This window comes from Sciurus carolinensis, chromosome 3 (assembly GCF_902686445.1).
Source record: "Sciurus carolinensis chromosome 3, mSciCar1.2, whole genome shotgun sequence".
Taxonomy (NCBI): Eukaryota; Metazoa; Chordata; class Mammalia; order Rodentia; family Sciuridae; genus Sciurus; species Sciurus carolinensis.
In genome coordinates, this window is record NC_062215.1 from 151012547 (window position 1) to 151032339 (window position 19793).

Sequence of the window (19793 nt, forward strand, 5' to 3'; positions counted from 1 at the left end):
CTCTGGGTGGCAGGATCGTCAGGCCTTGGCATGAATAGTTTCATCTGCTTTGGTTGAGTGAGACTCCGAAGCCACTTTTCCAAATCCCAGCACTGACACTAACTGCATGACTTGGGTCAGGTCAGGCACTTTACCTCTCTGTGCCTCAGTTTTCCTCATTTGTGAAATGGGGAGATGAGTGATTCCTACTTTATAGAGTGGCAGAAGGAATTAAATGAGTATACACACATATCTATATGCACACAAATAATCCATTTAAGACATAACATAAATATAATATTGGACTATATTCATGGTATATTTTTTACATATTGAATATATTATGTATGACTTTAATTTTATGTTTTATACTAATATGTATTTCATATAGGACATTAGGTATATATGAATATAATTATTTATATTATTATTGTTGTCATCTCTATTTTATCTCCCTTCTGGGATAAAGGAACCATGGCAGGCTTTCCAACTTTCTTGTTTTCATCTGAGCATTTAAGTGCAGAATTCCTATTTTCTATAAACTTCTCTACCATGCAGTACAAGGTTTAATTTAATTTAAACCTGACCCCATCATTTGGAAACTTACAATCTACAATGAATGTCATGCAAATATTATTTCTAAGATACCTGAGATGCTCTTTTTTCAGATTTCTTCATTTCAATTTCTGCAATAATTTAATTTATTTCAATGGCTTTCTCTTCCCTGGAGCAAATAACCTAAGATAGAAATGTATCAAAACCTATGTCTTATTTATCATGTGGTGTTTGCAGATCTTGTTACCTCTAATAGCTATTGATCCAGTGGTACCTCTGAATAAAGTGGTTCTGAAAATAGTAGACTTTGTCTTTTTAATTTGTTTAGTTGGAGACAGAAAAAGTGTCAAGTTTTTTTTCTGTTTAATCATTAGTAATCCATGGATTAAATCCTTCACCTCCATAAGCAGTAACACTTCCCATATAGCCGTTGACATCAATGAAAAGACACTCCCTTGATTTGATGGTAAGAGTGACACTACATCAACTCCCACAGAACCCACTTCCTCCTTCAGGAAATAGAAAACAATTAAGAACATGAACTAACTGTCAGCTCTGAACACAGAAGGAGAGGACCAGACCTATTTCTGGCAAACATGAAGTCAGACCTCTGGTATTTCTTTGTTTTCTGCTCCCAAATCGAACTTCTAACAGGTGAGTGGCCTTTTGACTATTTTTTATTAAGTTATAATTCAGGTGAGCGTTAGGAAAAATCAAAAGTATAAAAATGAGGCACCAAATAGAAAGTGGTCTTGCTTTTTGAAACCAGCAACTGTTCAGAGCAGCCCGACCACATGGATGGGGGTACCATGTCCCCAGGTCACTTGGATGGCACTGGGTTTGCATTGCTGCCTTTGATACTGTGCTTTAGAATGAAAAATATGTTTCAACAAACCATTAAATTTTTAAATTACCTGCTTGGTTTACCTGTCAGAGGATAAAGTAGAAGAGGGGCTTACTGTTCTTGGAGAAAGATGAAAGGAAAAATAACTTGTGTCAACAGAATGAGAATTAAATAGCCCTGGCATTTGGGCTAGGAATTCTTCTACGGTAGAAAATAAAACAGAAGTGCTTCAAAGAAGGATTTTGATTTTAATCTTACCTGGATGGTCTGTTATCTGAAATATGTCAGCTGTCATAGGGTTTTTATTGACACTAAGTTTGAGAGTACTCCTGAAAGGCCAAGGAGGAGTGGATGATTAAAAATCTTTCTAACTCCTGTAGACATAAAAAAAATCATTTTGGAGTCTTTGATTCTTTCTCTCATGTGGTATACATTAGACTCTAAACGAACAATTTAATTATGTTATATGTAATGTAAATTAATATATGTGCTTTTTACTCTATACATTTTTCTTTCTTTTCTTTTTTTTAACTCTGGGCTCTATTCTTGAGACTGGGGAAAGTCAAGTAAAATTATATTAAATGGGGAAGTTCTGTTAACAGAAAAAGTAAAGGCAGAACTTTTAGTAAGTCTAATCCCATTTAGAAATGCCTTTTATTCCAATGGTACAAAGAAATACATATTACTTTTCTTTCAAAAAAAAAAAAAAAAAAGTTCAAAACCCAAACTGAATTTGTCCAATGTTTGATGGTGTCCTATTTCAGTTCTTCAAATGCTCTCTAGAGTAAATTGTTACTTGTAACAAGTCCCAAGAGCAGTTGTGGCTACTCATTTGTTCTTGCCTTTCCTGCAACCTCACAAAGTCCTTTAGCAGCATAAATAACATGGATAATTCTGGAATTGAAGTCCATTCATTCATTTGTTCCCTCGTGTAGCACCAACTTTTGCCCTGTAGGAGGTGCTGGGCTAGCTGCGACCTGTACAAGGAGAGCAAAACCAGGTCTCTCCTGCTCTCCTGAAACGAATCCAATGCTAGGGAGAGAGAGACACTAATGAAACAGTTCCAGGAATTAACAGTAGTTACAAGCAAAACACAGTTGTACGAGAAGATGTAAGGAGGAGCCTGGCTAGATGGGGTGGATGCGTGGGTGGGATTGGCGTATAGGGTCACTAAAGTCTTTTCTGTGGAAATGGCACTAGAGTTGAGAGCTGAGCGACAGTAGGAATCAATTAGGAGGAGAGTCAGAAGGTGGGGAAGGCCATTCCACAGCACGAAGAGAGTAAGCAGGAAGTACCTGTGGCAGGAGGGAATGAAGCATGGTCAGAGAGCTGGAAGGAAGCAACTGTGCCTCTGCTCAGAGAGAGAAGAGGTTGGTGATGTCGCAAGGTGAGGTTGGAGAGGAAAGGAGAGACCCGATCATTCAGACCATAGGGCCATGTTAAAGATTTTGGATTTTCTTCCAAGAACATTTGTGTGAGTTTTTGCAGGGCTTATTTGTACTACTAAAAACCATTCCAACATGCCAAACCCATTTTGGCAGTTATGCTTCTTGGTACTATGCACCAGAGCTTTGAATTGGCATTGGTATTCTTTCTGTGGAAGAATAGATTTAGCCCGGGGTAGGATTATTACCACTGCCAGACTAAGCTGATGAATAAATTGTGCATTTGGAATAATAGTCACCTTCGATTCCAAATGAATAAAACCAGTGCTCACTCTCATCCCTTGAAAACCACACTATGTTGGCATGCCATTTTCTGATAGGTGGCAAAATTAAGGCACAAATAGCTAAATGGTGATAATAAATACACTAGTAATCATCATATTCACAATACCACTATGATGATGTATTCAGCAACTGCCATTTTAAAAGCAATAAACACAAAGGACTAAACTCAGGTAAACTAAGCACCCACAGGTCCTCGGTCAAATTTTTAATCCTTCCAACACTGAAGTCTTTCTTATGCTACGTAGACAAAGGTTTTCTTACCTCAGTCAATGCTTGAAAATCGAAGCTCAGACCAGGAAAGGCTAAGTGGATTGCTACACAGCAGTTAGTGGCAGAATCGAGATTAGAACTCCATGGGTCTGATTTCAACATCCACATTCTTTCCATACTCTGTGGAAGTGGCACAGACATGACACAGATTTCAAGTGTCAGAAATTCTGGTCAATTTTTGTTATTTGATTGGTAAATTAAGAAGTTTGGGAATCTTGGCCATTCCCAGTCTTTGGTGGATCTTGATGTAAAATTTAACCAAGTCATGATGTTCTTTTAGTGATTCTGAAACAGTAGAAGTCTCTTCTACTGTTGTGAAAACTCTTACTTCATTCAGAAGAGCTTCTTCCTCAACTTTCTGGGCAACAGGGACCTTGTGGGTGACCTGATGAACCTGGTTTGGGGAAGACCACCCTGAAAGCAGTGTGGGAATGTTGATGGCAGATATTGCCTAAAGCCTCAGGAGGTGTTGGGTCAGGAAACTGGGAGCCCACCTGGACCCCTGCTTTGTTGAGGGCGCTGAGGATTCCTGAATTCCACCACTGCAGGGAGACTGTCCTGGGCCTTTCACCACCTGGTTTTTCCTCCAGAGCTCAGAGGGAAGTCCTTGGACATGAGCTGACCTTTGAGCCTCTCCAATCTCTCAGGTCTGGGCAGAAACATCTCCTGTGGGTCGTGCACAATATAGTGATACTTGTTATCCACTTTGTTCAAGCAAAAGTGAAAAGGAAGCAGGTTGTCTCTAAGCAGGGTGACCCCCCAGAGCTGATATAATCTATCTGAGCCATTTTGATACAGATATATCACTTCCTGTAAGCAAAGACTGTTGAAAGGTAACATTTTTGAATTTAAGAAATTGAACTTTTTACAGCCTTTGTTTATGTTGTTCTAGGATTCAGCATGGAAGAATCCATTCATGCAATGAGCAATACTCCCTTTGCTGCTCTCACAAAGAAAGTTCTATTTATTTCGTCCCGTCTAGAACTAAAGAGAAAATCCCAAAGAAGTGCCAGTTTGCACTTATTCAATGATAGTGGAAGTTTTTTTTTGTATGTGTGAGTTCCCTTCTGTGCATTTCTACTGGCAGATAAGTTATTGGATGATCATTAAGTTAAGAATTTTAACTCTGCCAGAGTCAGGATCCAGACTTTTCTGTAGGTTCAAATATGCAGAGCCATGTAAAACAAAATAGCTGGTGAATGAATGTCTAAGGGAAGGAGAGCATTAAGCACATGTAATTGCATATCTATGAAATTGTTTTATATATTTTAGACATGTGATAATTCTTTGAATCACAGAACACATATGTGGCACCATTTTGAGGGTTTGGGGGCAATAATATATCTAAGATTTATTATATAATCTATATTATATAATGTATTATGTGATATTATTTTAATATTGAAATCTAATATAAAATAAATGTAATATAATATAAAAAATCTGAACATAATTTCCATATCTAGCCTGATGCTGAATATTTCTTTTTGTTTCTTTAGCTCCTATGCTTTAGTTTCTGTAAAATGCAGGATTTGGATGAGATTTTTGGACTAGGAAATTCATTAAGTTTGTGGACTCTGGGGTCAGATTGTCTAGGTTCAAATTATGGTTCTACCAGATATTGGGCTGTTTACCCAGGGCCAGTTAGTCAGGTCTCATTTTCCTCAACTCTAAAATAGAAATAAAAATAGGCAATCTGACTTCAAAGTTGTTACAAGAAGCAAATGGCATATTTCATGTAATGCACCTCACACGGTACCCTATGCATAAAGGCACTTAATACTTACAAGCTGCCCTTGCAGCTGTTGTTATTTGGAAGCTACTGAAAACTATTGGATTTCAGGAACTGGTTGGGCATCATTTGGGTTGAGTCTTGGTCTTTGGACTGGGAAATAAGTGTCCCCCAGTATCTTGTAAATACAATCTCTTACTCTATTTTTCCTCCTCTGTTCTTCAGCCTAAGAACCTTTGCCAATATCATGCTAAGCCTTCATTTTCTTCTGTTCATTCATTTAAAAAATATTGCATTCTTCTACTCTGTTTGAGGTCCCGGGCTTATTTAGGCAACCATGATGTAGACCATATCCTTGTAGAACTCATGGTTAAATGAGGAAGAAAGGCAAGGGTAATGATGGCTGTAAGGGACTGTGTGCTATAAATATATCGGTTTAAATAAGGCATTATTGAGAGCTTAGTTGGAGTCTTTGAGGACCTTGAGAGAGGAGTTGGCATTTCAAATGGTTCTTAAAGAATGAAAAGGGTTTCTAGTCAGATAAAGGAGTAACAGGATATTGTAGTTTATGAAAACAAGTACTGATGTGAAAGGAATGGCCAACAATTTCACTGTGGTTTTCACAGATGGTCTATGGGGTTCTGGAGGCACATTGTGTCATGTGAAGGAGGTTAAGCAATAGATTAATGGAAACTTTGAATCTGGGAAGTGAATGCTCTTTAGAAACACAATTGTGGGAGCAGCATGAAGGCAGGGAGAGACGGCCAACCAAATAACTAAAGAGATGTTTCCACAGGAAAGGGAAGACATGAAAGAGGTCTAGAATGGCAATGAGAATGGAAAAGAAGGGCAGAATTCAAGAGCTCTCCAGGAGATAGAGTCAATTGAACTTGGTGACCAATTAGATGAAAAGAGTCAGAAATAGAAAGAAATGAAAAAGACTCTGAGGGGCCTAGGGTCTGAGTAGTGACTCCCTTAAAGGATAGGACTTGGGTTTGATGAGTGAATATTGAGTTCAGTTTGGAAATGTTACACTTGATGTGTTATTGTATATCCAGATAGAGATGCTAAAAGAAATTGGAAACCAAGGACTGGAGGGTTGAGTGGGAGAGACAGAACTGAGTTACTGTGGTCAAAGTAAGAGCTGGAGCCATAAATGTAAAAGAGTCCACACAGTCCATGTGCCCAGAGACTTTTACACAGCAGCCGAGGAATGGGAAACAAGGTGGCTGTTGTGGAGAGTGGTTAAAACTGTCTCCTTCCCCCTCGGTGGAGTGAAGCTGGGTTCATTTAATCTCATGAGATTTCCCTAGTATGACTGTTTCAAATCAATAGCAATGAAATAACTAATAGTCACAGTTAATTACTTTGTGACTATTGCTACAAAGTTTTATAACACCTTTGGGATTTTTCCATTTTCACAGAGAAAATAACTTTTAAGGAGGAGAAAATGGATCTTTCATTTTTCTTATTATACATGCTTAGAGAACCGAGAGTTGTTTTATGCCTCCTGTAGAGTTCCTTAGAGAGTAAAACAATTTACACATCGTGTGTGTGTGTGTGTGTGTGTGTGTGTGTGTGTGTATTCTTTTGTCTTTTTGTCTCTGTTTTCACTTTTCTTCACAGTTCTTGGCTTCCCCCCCAATGTTAGAAAATTAAATTATATTGAATTTATCTTGCATACCCTCTCAACCTTCCTGAACTCAATCACTTCTTCAGAATGTAGATGGCTTTGAATTGTAACATAAGTATAGAAATGATGCATATATAAAAATCTACTAACCAAGATTCTAAAAGTGTTAGCTAGGAAACTCATATGAAATGATATTGTTTTTATGAAAGGTAGAAACAATAGGTGGAAATCACATTTCTAATAATGCCAGAATTTCTGTGTAAAATATCAAGTGTGACCAAAATGTAATATAAGCGTGGCATTTTAAGAACTTTGTATCTTGTCTAACATTCCTGGGTTGTACCAAACTAAGGCTTATCATTGTTTGATTTCAGAAAATGTGTTTAATAAGCACCATCAATAATTGCAAACTCAGGAGATCTTATCTTTTTATCACTCCGAGACCTTTGTAGAGGTTTGTGGTTAGCAGTCTGAGTTAGAGAATAAAATTGCATTGCTGATCTGTTTTGCACCCTTCGCCTTATGTGAGTTCTCCAAATGTTTTCTCCAAAGGATTAACTAGGGATAATACAACTATGTATAGAGTCCTGGCAGTGTAGGTGAAAGAAAATAAATACTTCAGATAATAAAATAATCAACTTGCAAATAGACTCTTGAGCCATCGTGCAATTCTCAGATAAAAGACATGCAAAGACATCCCCAAAAAGAGATGCAAAGGTTCCTATCTTTGAAAAATTTGAAAACCTAAAAAACTCAACCAATACAACAATTCTGATTTTACTCTTGAAAACATTAGTCTATATATAGCAAAGACAGCATGATAAGAATCATAGTAGTAGTCAACAGGTGGAGCCTCTTTTGGGAAGAATACACCCCACGGGACATGATACTTAATGTGATTAAGTAAAATAGCCGAAAGTGAACAGATATCTTACATGTAGTAGTCAGGTTTTCAGACTCATTACCAGGATATAAGAGAACATCTTTTTATTTGTGTTTCTGACAGTGTTTCAATTCCCAAAAGATGTAATGTGATGTTTATATAGTAAATCACTAACCTGCTGTAAATAAACATTGGGAAGTGTCAGAACAATCACTGGTCCAGGGCCCACTGTCCTGGCCATACTGTGCATGCCGAGGATCTAAAAAATCAACTAGATTTGAACCTGTCCTTTCCTTCATAGACATCAAAGAGCCAAGAGAACAATTGATCAGCTAAACAAGTCTTTATGATCCTAGTGGGTATTTTAAGTTAAAGAGCCTTTTTCTTTAAAGTTCAGATAGGTAATCTTTACTAGAACCTGACATCCCAGTCGGGGTGGTGAGTTGTATGTGTGATTGTATGTCTTCATGTATTTGTTTCCAGAAGAAAAGCACCATGGTATAGCTAACCTTGGGATAACATCCTAGCTGAGTTTTGCAATCCTGGGCAAGATCCCCAGAGTTCTGAGCCCAATTTAACCTAACAAATGTAAATGCAAAATATAAAATAAAAGTTTCACCTTGATCATTTCTAAGAGCACTTTTAGTTCTTATATTCTATATTCCATGCTTTATCTCCCTAGGTTGATTATGTCTCTGAGATCTATTTTTGTATTGCCCATTCATTCATCCATCTATCCATCTATCCATCCATCCTTCCATCTGATAAATATTTATTGCAACTTATTGTATACCAGGTACTATTGTAGATACTTGGAATGGATTGATGAATGATCAACAAAGTCCCTGATTTTAGCTTTATATTATGGTGGGGTAGTCAGACAATAAACAAGTAAACAAACAAATAAACCACATAATTTCAGATAGTGATAAATATTTTCTATTTCAGGTAATATGATAGAAAATGACTTAGGTGGGTCATGTGCTCACTGGTTGCTAAAGAAGTATCCTTATTCTTGAATAAGGAGAGAGAAGCAATCATATGAAGATCAGAGAAAATACTTCAGTTCAAAACCCTAAGAACCAGCTTCACATATTTGAGGAATAAAAACAGAAGGGCAGTGTGACTTTGGTGTGTTGAGTGACTGGTGTAAAAGGCAGTAGAGAGGTAGCATGGAAGCCGTAGGTCATTGGGAAGCAGGGTCGGGGGTGGGTTTTATTACAAGTGATATGGGAAGGCCCTGCAAGATTTATAAGCAGGACAGTGATACTATCTTATCCTCTATGTCAGAAGATCATTCTGGCTTCTTGGTGGAGAAGGGATTATAAACGGGCAAAAGTGAAAACAGAAAGTTAGTGAGCTCTTCTAGCGCCAGAGAGATGACTGCGATTTTGACCAGTTGCAGCTTAGATGGAGAAGTGGGTAGATTTTGTTGGCTGTAAAACAGAGGAACAGAAAATTAGGCCTTCTTCCCAGTGATAGATTTTAGCAGTGGTCTTTTAAGATGGCGACCATGTCTAGGTTCACATGGCTGACTGCTTCTATTACACTTCTATTCATTGTTACTAACAATACTTTGTGGACTGAACCAAAAATCTTTCCTGCATCCAAGAAATTGTGTGACCTCAGGCAAATAATTTATTCTGTCTGGGCCTTCAGTTGTCGGTACACAGAGACTTTCTGTGTGATTTCTAAGTTCTCCAGATCTGCCTGTGTATGATGCTGGGAATTGGTTGACTTACGTTACAGGAAATAGGGCGAGTGAAAGCAAGGGTGCCCTCAGGATCGGAACGTGGACTGACCGTGTGCATGAACATTTACTGGAGATGGCGGTGGTAGCTTAGGAAGAGTGATGAGCATATCAAAGACAGTGTAAGAGAGGATATTTTGGAGAAAAATTTTTAATTAAGAGACTGTATGTGAAGAAAATGTAAATATGAGAGGAAGGAAAATTAGCAAGAAGAAAGAGATTGATGTGCAGGACACTCAAAAATTTTTAACTACTGGTACGACAGAGCGATCAGCCAGACAAATTTGACATCCAACCAATCAAAGCAGACACTGGATATTAAAATTGACTTGAAGTTCAGAATATCACAAGGAGTGGAGAAAATAGTCTAGCTGTTTCTGCAGTTACAATACACTAACATATTCTGATTTCCCATAACTTGTGTATCCACTAAATGCAACCATTTTGTAAGCGATGTTCTCCTTTTGATATTATTTTTTCAAAATACTATCACAAAGAATTATTTGTGATTTGGTATCTGAATAGATCTGCTCTTGGGCATCAACATAATTTTGTAATCAATTAATTACCATGGTTGAAAACTCTCAAATGACAGACTCAAAGTCATCAAATGTCTTCCAGATGGAAAGATTAAGCATTGGGCATGTACAAACCTAAATCAGCCGTCTTATGACTACAGACTACAGAGATAGTGAAAAGGTGACTCAGGTGGCTTTGAAGCAAAAAAATGATAAAAAGAATAATTAAGAATGCCCAATAGAAATGGCAAGTTGGAATCCCTAGTCGATATCAATGGCACATAACTTGATACTGTCATCCAAGAAAAATGGAACCTTTCCAAGCCCTCCTAAATACTTTTGTGGGAAAGAAATTTAGGTGCATTCATTTTAATTTTTCTGACTTCTTGGAATATTCCATTTTAAGACAAGATTATGGCCTCCTCTCTGGGGGACTCACCCAACTGCAATGTTTTAGCTCTCTTGGTTTAGCAATCTCAGATGGGTAGGTTTTGATCATGATCCAGACAAAGTAACTGTTGGAAAGGTGTTTCCATTTTATTTTCTTATTTCACAGATGAGGAGATGGATGTTTAAAGGATACCCTAGTCACAGAGCCTGGCTAGAAAAGAATTTGTTTTTGGTTTCCTTGAGAAACACTGTAGTGCATGTCCATCATTATATTCCAACTTATGTTGGGTGGTAGGTCACAAAGTGGGCACAAAAGGGGGAAAAGCTGCTGACCAAGTTATCTTCAAAAACAGAACACAAGGCATCTATGTTTGTTTGTGTATACAGTGGCAGCAGACACCTTTGCCCCAAGACCTCTTTGTGGTTTTTTTGCTGCCATCCTAAGGTGTTTGGGAAATTTGCTCTGAACAATTTTAAGAGAACCAGTCCGATGATCTTATCTTCTGCAGTAGACAGTGGAGACAAAAGCATCAAAATAAGAGTTGCACAACATAATTCACTCTAGGACAAGTAAGTCCCCAAGCAAAATGTGCTTCATTTTAATCTAATGTAGACTGTATCTATCTTCTGTCAGTTTTTTCCTTTTTGCTTACATTGTTCCTTCCATTTAAAAAATTGAAACAAGGATTATTTTCTCCCTATATTTTTGACTTTTTTTATTGTAAAACAAAATGTCTACATAGAAATGTGACCAAAGCATAAATGCACAATTTAATAAATAATGGTAGAGTATATTATCCCACCCCCTATAATAACCACAGACCAAGAAGTAAACCATTGTCCACACACAGAAGGTTTTTCACCCTGTGTGTTTCCTTCATCATTCTAATCCACCCCCCAACCCCTAGACAAAACTATTAGGCTGGTTTTATGATACTTACTTAGGGTATAGTTCTAGTATTTTTCTTTTAGTGATTATGCAAGAAGTCTCAACATTCACACTTCACTATCAAAGTTTCAAATTGCAAATATCTTTACTGTCCTCCTAGACAGAATGTTCTAGGTTGATAGGTAGTTTCTTTCAGCACATTGAAGATGCATCATGGTTTTTGTTGCTGATATTCAGATTTCACCTGCCAGTTTTAATAGTTGCTTCTTTGAAAGTAATAAGTGCGTATTTTTCTCTCTAACTTCTTTTAGGATTCTCACTAAGATACGTGTAAGGTGTGCATGTAATCTTTAAGAAATTTGCTTGTGATTCATTGGGATTCATGTATCTGTGGATTGCAACTGCCTTCTGAACTATCTTTTAGTTCTTCAATTCTCTCTATAGCCTCATCAAATTCCTTTAAACTATCCATTGAGTTTTTAATCTCAGTTAGTGCCATATTTTCCCCAGTTCTAATTGGTTCTTTTAAAATTAATTTAAAAATTTTTCTTGTGCTCTGCAGATGTTATTATGAGTTTGTCATTTATTTCCTTAAACATAATAAGCTCAACTGTCTTATTTTGTAGATCTGATAATTCAAAGATTATAAATTATTTGTGGGTTTGTCTCTGTAGTTTATTGTTTATATTGTTGCCTTATTTTTTGTGTGTTTTGCTATTTTTAATAGTGTTCTTATCATTGCATTTAATAGTATGTGTAGAATTTAAAACTTTTTCTTAGAATAGACTGCAATTTTGCTTTAAAAACCTGGTGGTAATAAAAGTCTAGTATCTCCTCAAATCAACTTCAAGGACTGAGACTTTCTGGAGTATTGAAGTGATTTGAAGGTGGGGTAGACTCCATTTGAGAGTTGGTTTACTTCTAGTTTCCTGTACTCCAAGTATGTAACTCTTTGGGGTCCAAGATTATTGAGAAGAAAGTCTGTTAGATTCCTTACTTTGCAGACACACACACACGCACACACACACACACACACACACACACACACACACACACAGTTTGAACTTGGGAGATCAACAAATGCTTTCAGAGAAAAAGCAGCTTCTAAGTTCTATTTCTTTTTCTGGGTTCTGGGTCTCTTTACAAATTTAACCTGATACTTTCTCCTCTTTTAGTCAATCCTTATTTAATCCTTTTAATATTATTTTTGGACATTTTGTTGGGGCTTTTGGTTGTTTTACTGCTGAACAATCTGTATTTCCATAACTGAAAACTGGAACACTTGTGCTTTTTTTCATAATCAAATCCCTAATCTGAAAATCTATTCCCTAGAAATACAAGGGGTATAAGTTTAAGCCTAGAGATATTAAAGAAAATAAGTAACTGTGAACTTTAGATGAAATTGAGGAAACTAATGCAAGAAGAGACACAGCAATTCAATCCTCTTCTATGCTACTGGTCTTAATACAAATTGGAACACTTAATTAAGAAAGCAATATGAAGATACACAGTGTTATAATAATGTTTAAATATTTTGGCAAAATACCATAATATTTACATAAAAGCCAAATGCTGAAAAGAACCCTGATAGCCCACCTTAGTGGATTAATTTTAATAGGTTATGATAGATTAACATGATGGCAGATTATGTAATCATTTAAAAAGAAAATTAAGATGATAAAATGTTCATGATATGCCATTAAATGACAATAGCAGAACACAAAATAACATTTGCTATGTAAAAGTAGCATGTATCTGGACGATAAAGAGCAAAAACATACAAACAGTATTTCTATTTCCCTGGAGAATTGGGAAATTTTTCTTAAAGTTCTTTATACTTATTTAATCTTCTTAAAAAAAAAGATTTCAAAACTTGAGTAAAAAAAAATTTCATGCTAATAAATTTTTTCCCAATATCAGAATGAAACTTTATCATATTTAAAAAATTAAAAGGATCAGAAAAAGTAAAAGAAAGAACTTATAAACTAGTAGCTCAGAATCTGCAACCAGTCTAATGTCATTTCAGTTTCCTCCTGTGATACCCATGTAGCTCACAAAAATAACTTTGGTTCTTTTGAGCTTAAAGTTTTCTTAAAATGTGAGAAAGTAAGCAAAAATATGAAACCTTACCTCTATTATCAGGCTTTGATTCATTTCTGGGGAGTGAGGTTCAGAGAAACCCATCCCTATTATTTGAACATAATTGATCTGTTCTTTTATTCTGCAGTGGGAGGGTATAATGTAAATATCTATTTATATGTAATTGTCCAATTTTAGCTTTGGCTATTTTGTAGTTTTAAAAATGTTTTTCTTTTAAATAGTATCTTTCCCCTAATCTCTCTTTGTTCAACTAACAGCTATGCAACTTTCAATTTCTCTTTTGAAAAAGTCACTTCTTTCAATGGACATTTTCTGATCCTCCAATCAAAATTATAACCTATTCCAGCCCAACCATATATCTGAATAGTTCTCCATTCCTAGCACAAATTATGGTGTATCACTACATAATTATTTGTTTACCATCGGTCTCCATTGTGAGGGCCCATATTTGTTTGATTCGATCTATTTATATGTATTATTGAATACTTAATACTTTATGTATCACATACTCATATCAGACAAGCACATTTCTAATTAGGTTTTTTTCTGGGTCATGGTTTTACCTTTTGTTATATTCTTTTCTTTGTTAGCCTGTACATGAAAATCTTTCATTTTGGTGCAATAGAGGTGACTTTATGAAGAGATTACTTTTATGTTTAAATATAATTATTAGGGCAATATATTCACAAAACGTCACTTTGCTTTGTTTTCTTTCTTTTTATCCAGGAGAAATCAATGATTCTGCCAAGTTTGATATGTTTACATTTCACAATGGAGGTGTACAAATTTTATGCAAATACCCTGAGACTGTCCAGCAGTTTAAAATGGAGTTACTGAAAGGGAGGCAAGTACTCTGTGATCTCACTAAGATAAAGGGAAGTGGAAACATGGTGTCCATTAGGAATATGAAATTCTGCCAATCTCAGTTATCCAACAACAGTGTCTCCTTTTTTCTAAATAACTTGGACAGTTCTCATGGCAGCTATTACGTCTGCAACCTATCAATTTTTGATCCTCCTCCTTTTCAAGAAAAGATTCTTAGCAGAGAATATTTGCATATTTATGGTAAGACATTGCTTTTATGTTTGGGGCTTAAGAGTACATATACATTCTGACAACTTTTCTCACTAATGAAAACAATTAAACAAGTACCTTTCCTGTTAGAGTTCATTTAGGTGTAGTTGATGGCAGATCATTTTTTGATGAAATATACAAGACATGATTTATTATTAATCATAATTGGTATTATTGGTAATATGTAATTTAATCACATAGACTGTTGACACTGTTGACTTAGAATTAGGTCACGTTGTCTTTAAAACACACGCCAATGAAAAACAGAACAATTTAAGACAAATACCCCAATTCATAGCTTAACCATGATTACCTCTGTTAATGGAAGGTATAAAGTGTTTTATTGCTGCTGAGTTTGTTAATGTAGTGAGAATGATTAAAAATCATGGTTTTATACCATTACTTTTCCTACTTACTCTTTTGCAAAAATACAGTATTGACCACATTTGTAAACATATGTTGGTAGATTTCTTAGGTTTTAGTTTCTGGATCCTTGCTATAATACTGAGGTGATATTAGCTACCATTTACTGAATTTCTTGATGTTAATGAAGAAAAACTTTATATGACTAATGTCTCCTTTAAATTTTATAAAAGAACTCATGATTCAGCACTGAAAGAGATTTGATTCTCAGAGTTTTTTGTTTGTTTTTTTAATTAACATGCCTCTTTTGCAATCCAGAATCACAGCTTTGTTGCCAACTGAAGTTCTGGTTACCCATTGGATGTGCAGTTTTTATTGTTGTGTACACTTTTGGATGCTTTTTTATTTTTTGGTTTACAAAAAAGGTAAGAAATTTCTATCTCTTCTTGCATATGCTTTCCTGAGTAGTTATTTACTCATCAAAAATACACATTGCTCTTTGCCAGAGTTATTTGATCAAAAGGTTGACAATTCTTTTTCCCTAAGATATACCTACTAATTAAACTAATAAGTTGGAACGGAGCTTGTTTATTTGTTTATTTTACAACTTGCTTCATTCCAAAAAGACTCAGTGGCTTATAGAGCTATGTTATGATTATTATTATTCAAAAAAGATAGGAAATTGGGGTCAAGGGAGACAAAAGATTAGGAAGAAGGTTAAAATATTCAAATAGATGTCTCTGATTTTTGAAATTACTAAACATAGCTTTGAATCTAAGATTCCTAAGAGTCAGGGAAAAGATGAAACAATTAGTCGTAGGTCTCACGTAACTGGTAAATTAAGAATACCAGCAAAAAATCTTATAATGTGCCAGTAGTAGCTGAGAAGGAAATTGCTAGCTTCTTTTCCTGGCAAGTTACTAGACTCCTTGCTTTTAATGAAAACTGCTGAAAATCTATTCATAGAGATAAGACGACGGCAAAATAAAAAAAAAAAATCTAAATAATGTCTGTAGGACATTCTTTTTAGTCTTTTACATTGCAGGTTCTGACTCAGAGACCCTATGTCATTCTGCATATTATGCACGTGTGCTAATACTGAAATGCACACACAGTGTGCCAGGTGGTGCGTGTATCTGTGCCAGAATAGAATTTGAAAAGAAGGAAAGAAGGAAGAAGATGAAACAGTGCTACAATCTAAGTTGAGTCAGTGCCACAATCTAAGTTGAGGCAGTGCCACAATCCAAGTTGATTGGGGAAGGAACAATAAGGGGCAAAAATGAGGAAGGAAATTTGGCAGAAAATTCTTAGTACTTGAAGTCTTTTTAGTACCGTTATACTTAACCCACCACCAGGAATTAGTTCATGATCACCCTTTTGTCATGTATCTCTTCAACAAAAAATAGAAAATAGGCATGAAAAATGGCAAAGAGCAGATGACGAGTCACGTTTCTGACTTTTTCTTTCAGAAGTACGGATCCAGTGTGCATGACCCCAACAGCGAATACATGTTCATGGCAGCCGTGCACACAGCGAAGAAAACCAGACTTGCAGGTACGGCTCCACCTGGAGGTTTGGGGAGGGAAGAGGGTTGTTTCAAAGGAAAAGTAGGCATCCCTAAGGTCTCATTTTAGTATTTTCTGTTAAAAAAAAATGTGAATTTTTACCTTAACAGAATCCAGGCCCTCTGCAGTATATTATTTTCAAATATATTTAACACAAACTGTATTTCTATTAAAAATAAATAACCCATTAAAAAGTTCATAAGCCACAACTTCGTCAAGGTAATTTTCTAAGTGTTACTTAAAAAACTGGAAGGATCCTAAATCTTCTTTGTTGAAAAGTTCATCAGGTCATATGATGAGCATTGACGTGAAGAGTTAAGTGTGAACTTTTGAGTGTGGTGCTGTGGGGACTGCATAGACGTTTGAGAATTTTACACCGAGATTAGGAAGAGAGACCTGGACTCATCCTACAGGTGATGGGAAAGGAGAGATTAATGAAGACATTCGGGTATATCTATGCAAAGAGAGGGCAAGGCTAGGAACCATGAATGGCCTTAGAAACCTTAGGTAGGTGGAAGTGACCTTTTCTTTTGAGAGTTAGAACTAGGTGCTGCCTACTGTGAGGAGCATCCAGAAAGTCTGGAGCTTCCATTGTGGAAAATTTGTATGTCTTACACCTTTGAGGCTCGAATGATGCGAAGTGTGTAAGGAAAGAGGAGCCTCTGCATTTTTGCCACCCTTGGTGGTGAAGGACTGTACTGAAGGCACAGAGACAGCTTCTGTTGTCAAGGAATTTTAGCAGTAAAGGGAGCTAAAAATGCACTGTTAGTCCATCCCCTCCTTTTTTTAGATAACAAAAATTGATGCCCATAGGGTTCAATAATGCGTTTGGTTCTCTAGACAGTACCGTAGCTTTGATGGTTGCAAAGAACTTTGTTTTGTTACATTGCAATTGAAAAAAAAAATTATCCCAATCATTGTGTTCATAATAATGTGTTCTGTCTTAGTTTGGGTCCCTGAAAGCAGAATCTGAAATGGGTATTTGGGTTGCAAGTGTCTTACTTGGGAGGTGAACCCAGGAAAAGGTGTGACGGAGCAGAATAGGGAATGAGACAGGCAAGGAAAAAAGGCAAGTGGGAAGTTGGGGGTGCATTGCCAAGGCCTCAGCTCTAGGTCACAGGGGCCTGACTTCATCAGATGTCAGAATGGTTCTCCTGAAGGAAGGTACGTGGGGCATTTATCCACTGGTTCCATCACCACTGGTTTGGAACTGCCTGCTGGGAACATTAGCTTGCCCTCATCCCTGAGATGTGCCCTGTGCTTGGGATAAGCCTGTTCTCAGGTCTTCAGAGAAAGCAGGGGAGCAGAGGGATGCAGAGCGGGGCTATTGCACCGGAGTAGGGGACATGTGCAGAAAGTGGTCCCCTCCCTTCCAGCAGCAGCTAGAATGAAGTGTTAAGAGAATGTCTTATAGCCCTTGAGAGTGGGCAGAATAAAACTTAAAAATGAGGAACTGGTACGGTCTTGAAACATAAAGAAGAATTCAGATGGTGTGTGTGTCTATGTGTGTGGGTTTGGGTACGAGAGGGAAAGGGGAAAGCCTGTTGAAGGGATTTGGCATGTGCATAGATTTTAAAGAATTTACACTTAATTTTTGTTACAGATGTGACCTCATAATCTCTGGCACCCAGGCATGAACCACATTGGTTGGGGGACCAACTTTGAAGTACAAGATGCCTTCATTTCCTGGACCACCGAGAATCCGACAGTTTTTGACGACATATTATCTTCTGTTGATGTTTTGTTCAATCTGGATCAGTGACTCTATCAGTGGAGAGTGATTTTAACAGACTGCCTCACTATTGCTGGGTTCACTCAAAACAAACACCCTCTCGCAACTGGCCTTATAGAAGGCCCTGCTCATGTGTGCTCGACAAACAGACCACATTGGGATAGAGTCCCTGCCTCTCTGCATCTGCTCCTAGCAATGCACCAGCTAGTAAAACAAATGCATCTAAAAAAAAAATTCAAGATGCCAAGGGTATTAATCTGCAAAGCTAATGGGTAGCCAAGGGCCAGCATCTGTCCTCATTTTATGAACAGATTACCTCTCTTTTCTGTAGGGACGAGTATTCCTTTTGAAATCAGACAGTAGAGGGAGATGCTTCACAACTGTAGCTATTTTATTTTTGGGATGTTGATGTATACTATATTGTACCAATATATTACTACCTTCATAGTGCTCTCTTCCAATTTCTGGGCCTTAGTTGGACCACTCCACCAAGAGTTCAGATGTCTTCTCCTGCCTTCAATTTTCCTTTTAAAAATATATCTACATTCTTACTTGACAGCTTGCACCATTCTGAATAGAAGCTATGTCTACATATTTTCCTCTGTTGCTTAATAAAATTGTATACACACATATGCACACATGTACACAAATATATATATATATATATATATATATATATATATATATATATATATATCTTGTGGGGAGAATACAGGAAAATTATATTCTGTGTTATATTCACCCTACAAGAAGATTTTTTTTCTCTAGAAAAACATCTTACTTCCCCAAATTCAGTTAAAATGGTTTACTTTGTTAATATTAGTGGTAGGAAACATGCCCAGAATCAAAAGCAACTTCATTTTATTACCCTGTTTTCTACCATTATCTGTGTTTTCATGGTGCTATTAATCACAAGCTTGGCTATTTTTATGGATCATATAAAAATTGCAAACAAACAAACAAAACCATGTTTAATCAGCAAGCATTCTCCTGGGGTAGAGTGAATAATTCACTTAGCCTGAAAGCTGCAGTTTAGGAAGACGGCTGTCAAGTTGCAGCCATGCTGCCTCTGGGCTTGACAGGTTAGAATGGTCCCCATGAGCTTAGAGCAGCCCTCTGGACTTGCACAGAGCTCCAGGCTTGAGACTCCTCTGAACCAGGGACAGCCAGTTACTGTACCCCAGAGACTAAAGTCACCCTGGGAATCAGAACAGATCTCCTCCAGCTTCGTACCTCTAGAACCTGTGAAAAAGTACACATGGGTTAGGGGACAGTTCCTTCTACAATGCATTCAGCCTGGAAACTGGCCCTGACCCTTTAAGATAATCTTCTTTAGAATATGATTTGGCTGGAAAGGTTCTTAAATACATGTAACATGGGATTATTCTTAGCTGGAATATTTTCTCCACTTTCTGCCCACATGCCTAAGGCTTCTGAAGCAGCTAGTGTGTATGTAACAAAATTTTTAATTTTATGTAAAATGAGGACCTCATTAGGTAGTTTTTATGAGTTTCCAACCTCATTGTTATTTCCTGCTTCTGGTTTACTTTAAAAGTGAGACTTGATATGTCATTATGCATACTTATATTGTGTTAAGCGTGTGTAATGCTTGATGTGTACAGTATAGTACTGAACTTATAATTTGAATCAAGTATGGTATTCTCTGTTTTTAGTTGGCCACCTGGCTGGCTTTGCAGAGGTGTTCCCTGAGCTGGTTGTGGGGGGTGAGGGTGGGGAGGACAGCCTTCATGGCTTTGGCTGTCCTAAGGTGTACCACAAAGTATTC

General features: G+C 36.9%; 1 protein-coding gene across 1 annotated transcript; it reads left to right on the forward strand.

The window, feature by feature from the left end:
* Positions 1 to 1056: 1056 nt before the first annotated feature.
* Positions 1057 to 18257, forward strand: Icos (inducible T cell costimulator). The gene is made up of 5 exons (XM_047546084.1): positions 1057 to 1188; positions 14000 to 14338; positions 15029 to 15135; positions 16180 to 16264; positions 17879 to 18257. Exons 1-5 carry the CDS (start codon positions 1131 to 1133, stop codon positions 17890 to 17892), a joined length of 603 nt encoding a protein of 200 aa, XP_047402040.1. The 5' UTR covers positions 1057 to 1130; the 3' UTR covers positions 17893 to 18257.
* The last annotated feature ends 1536 nt before the right edge of the window (positions 18258 to 19793 follow it).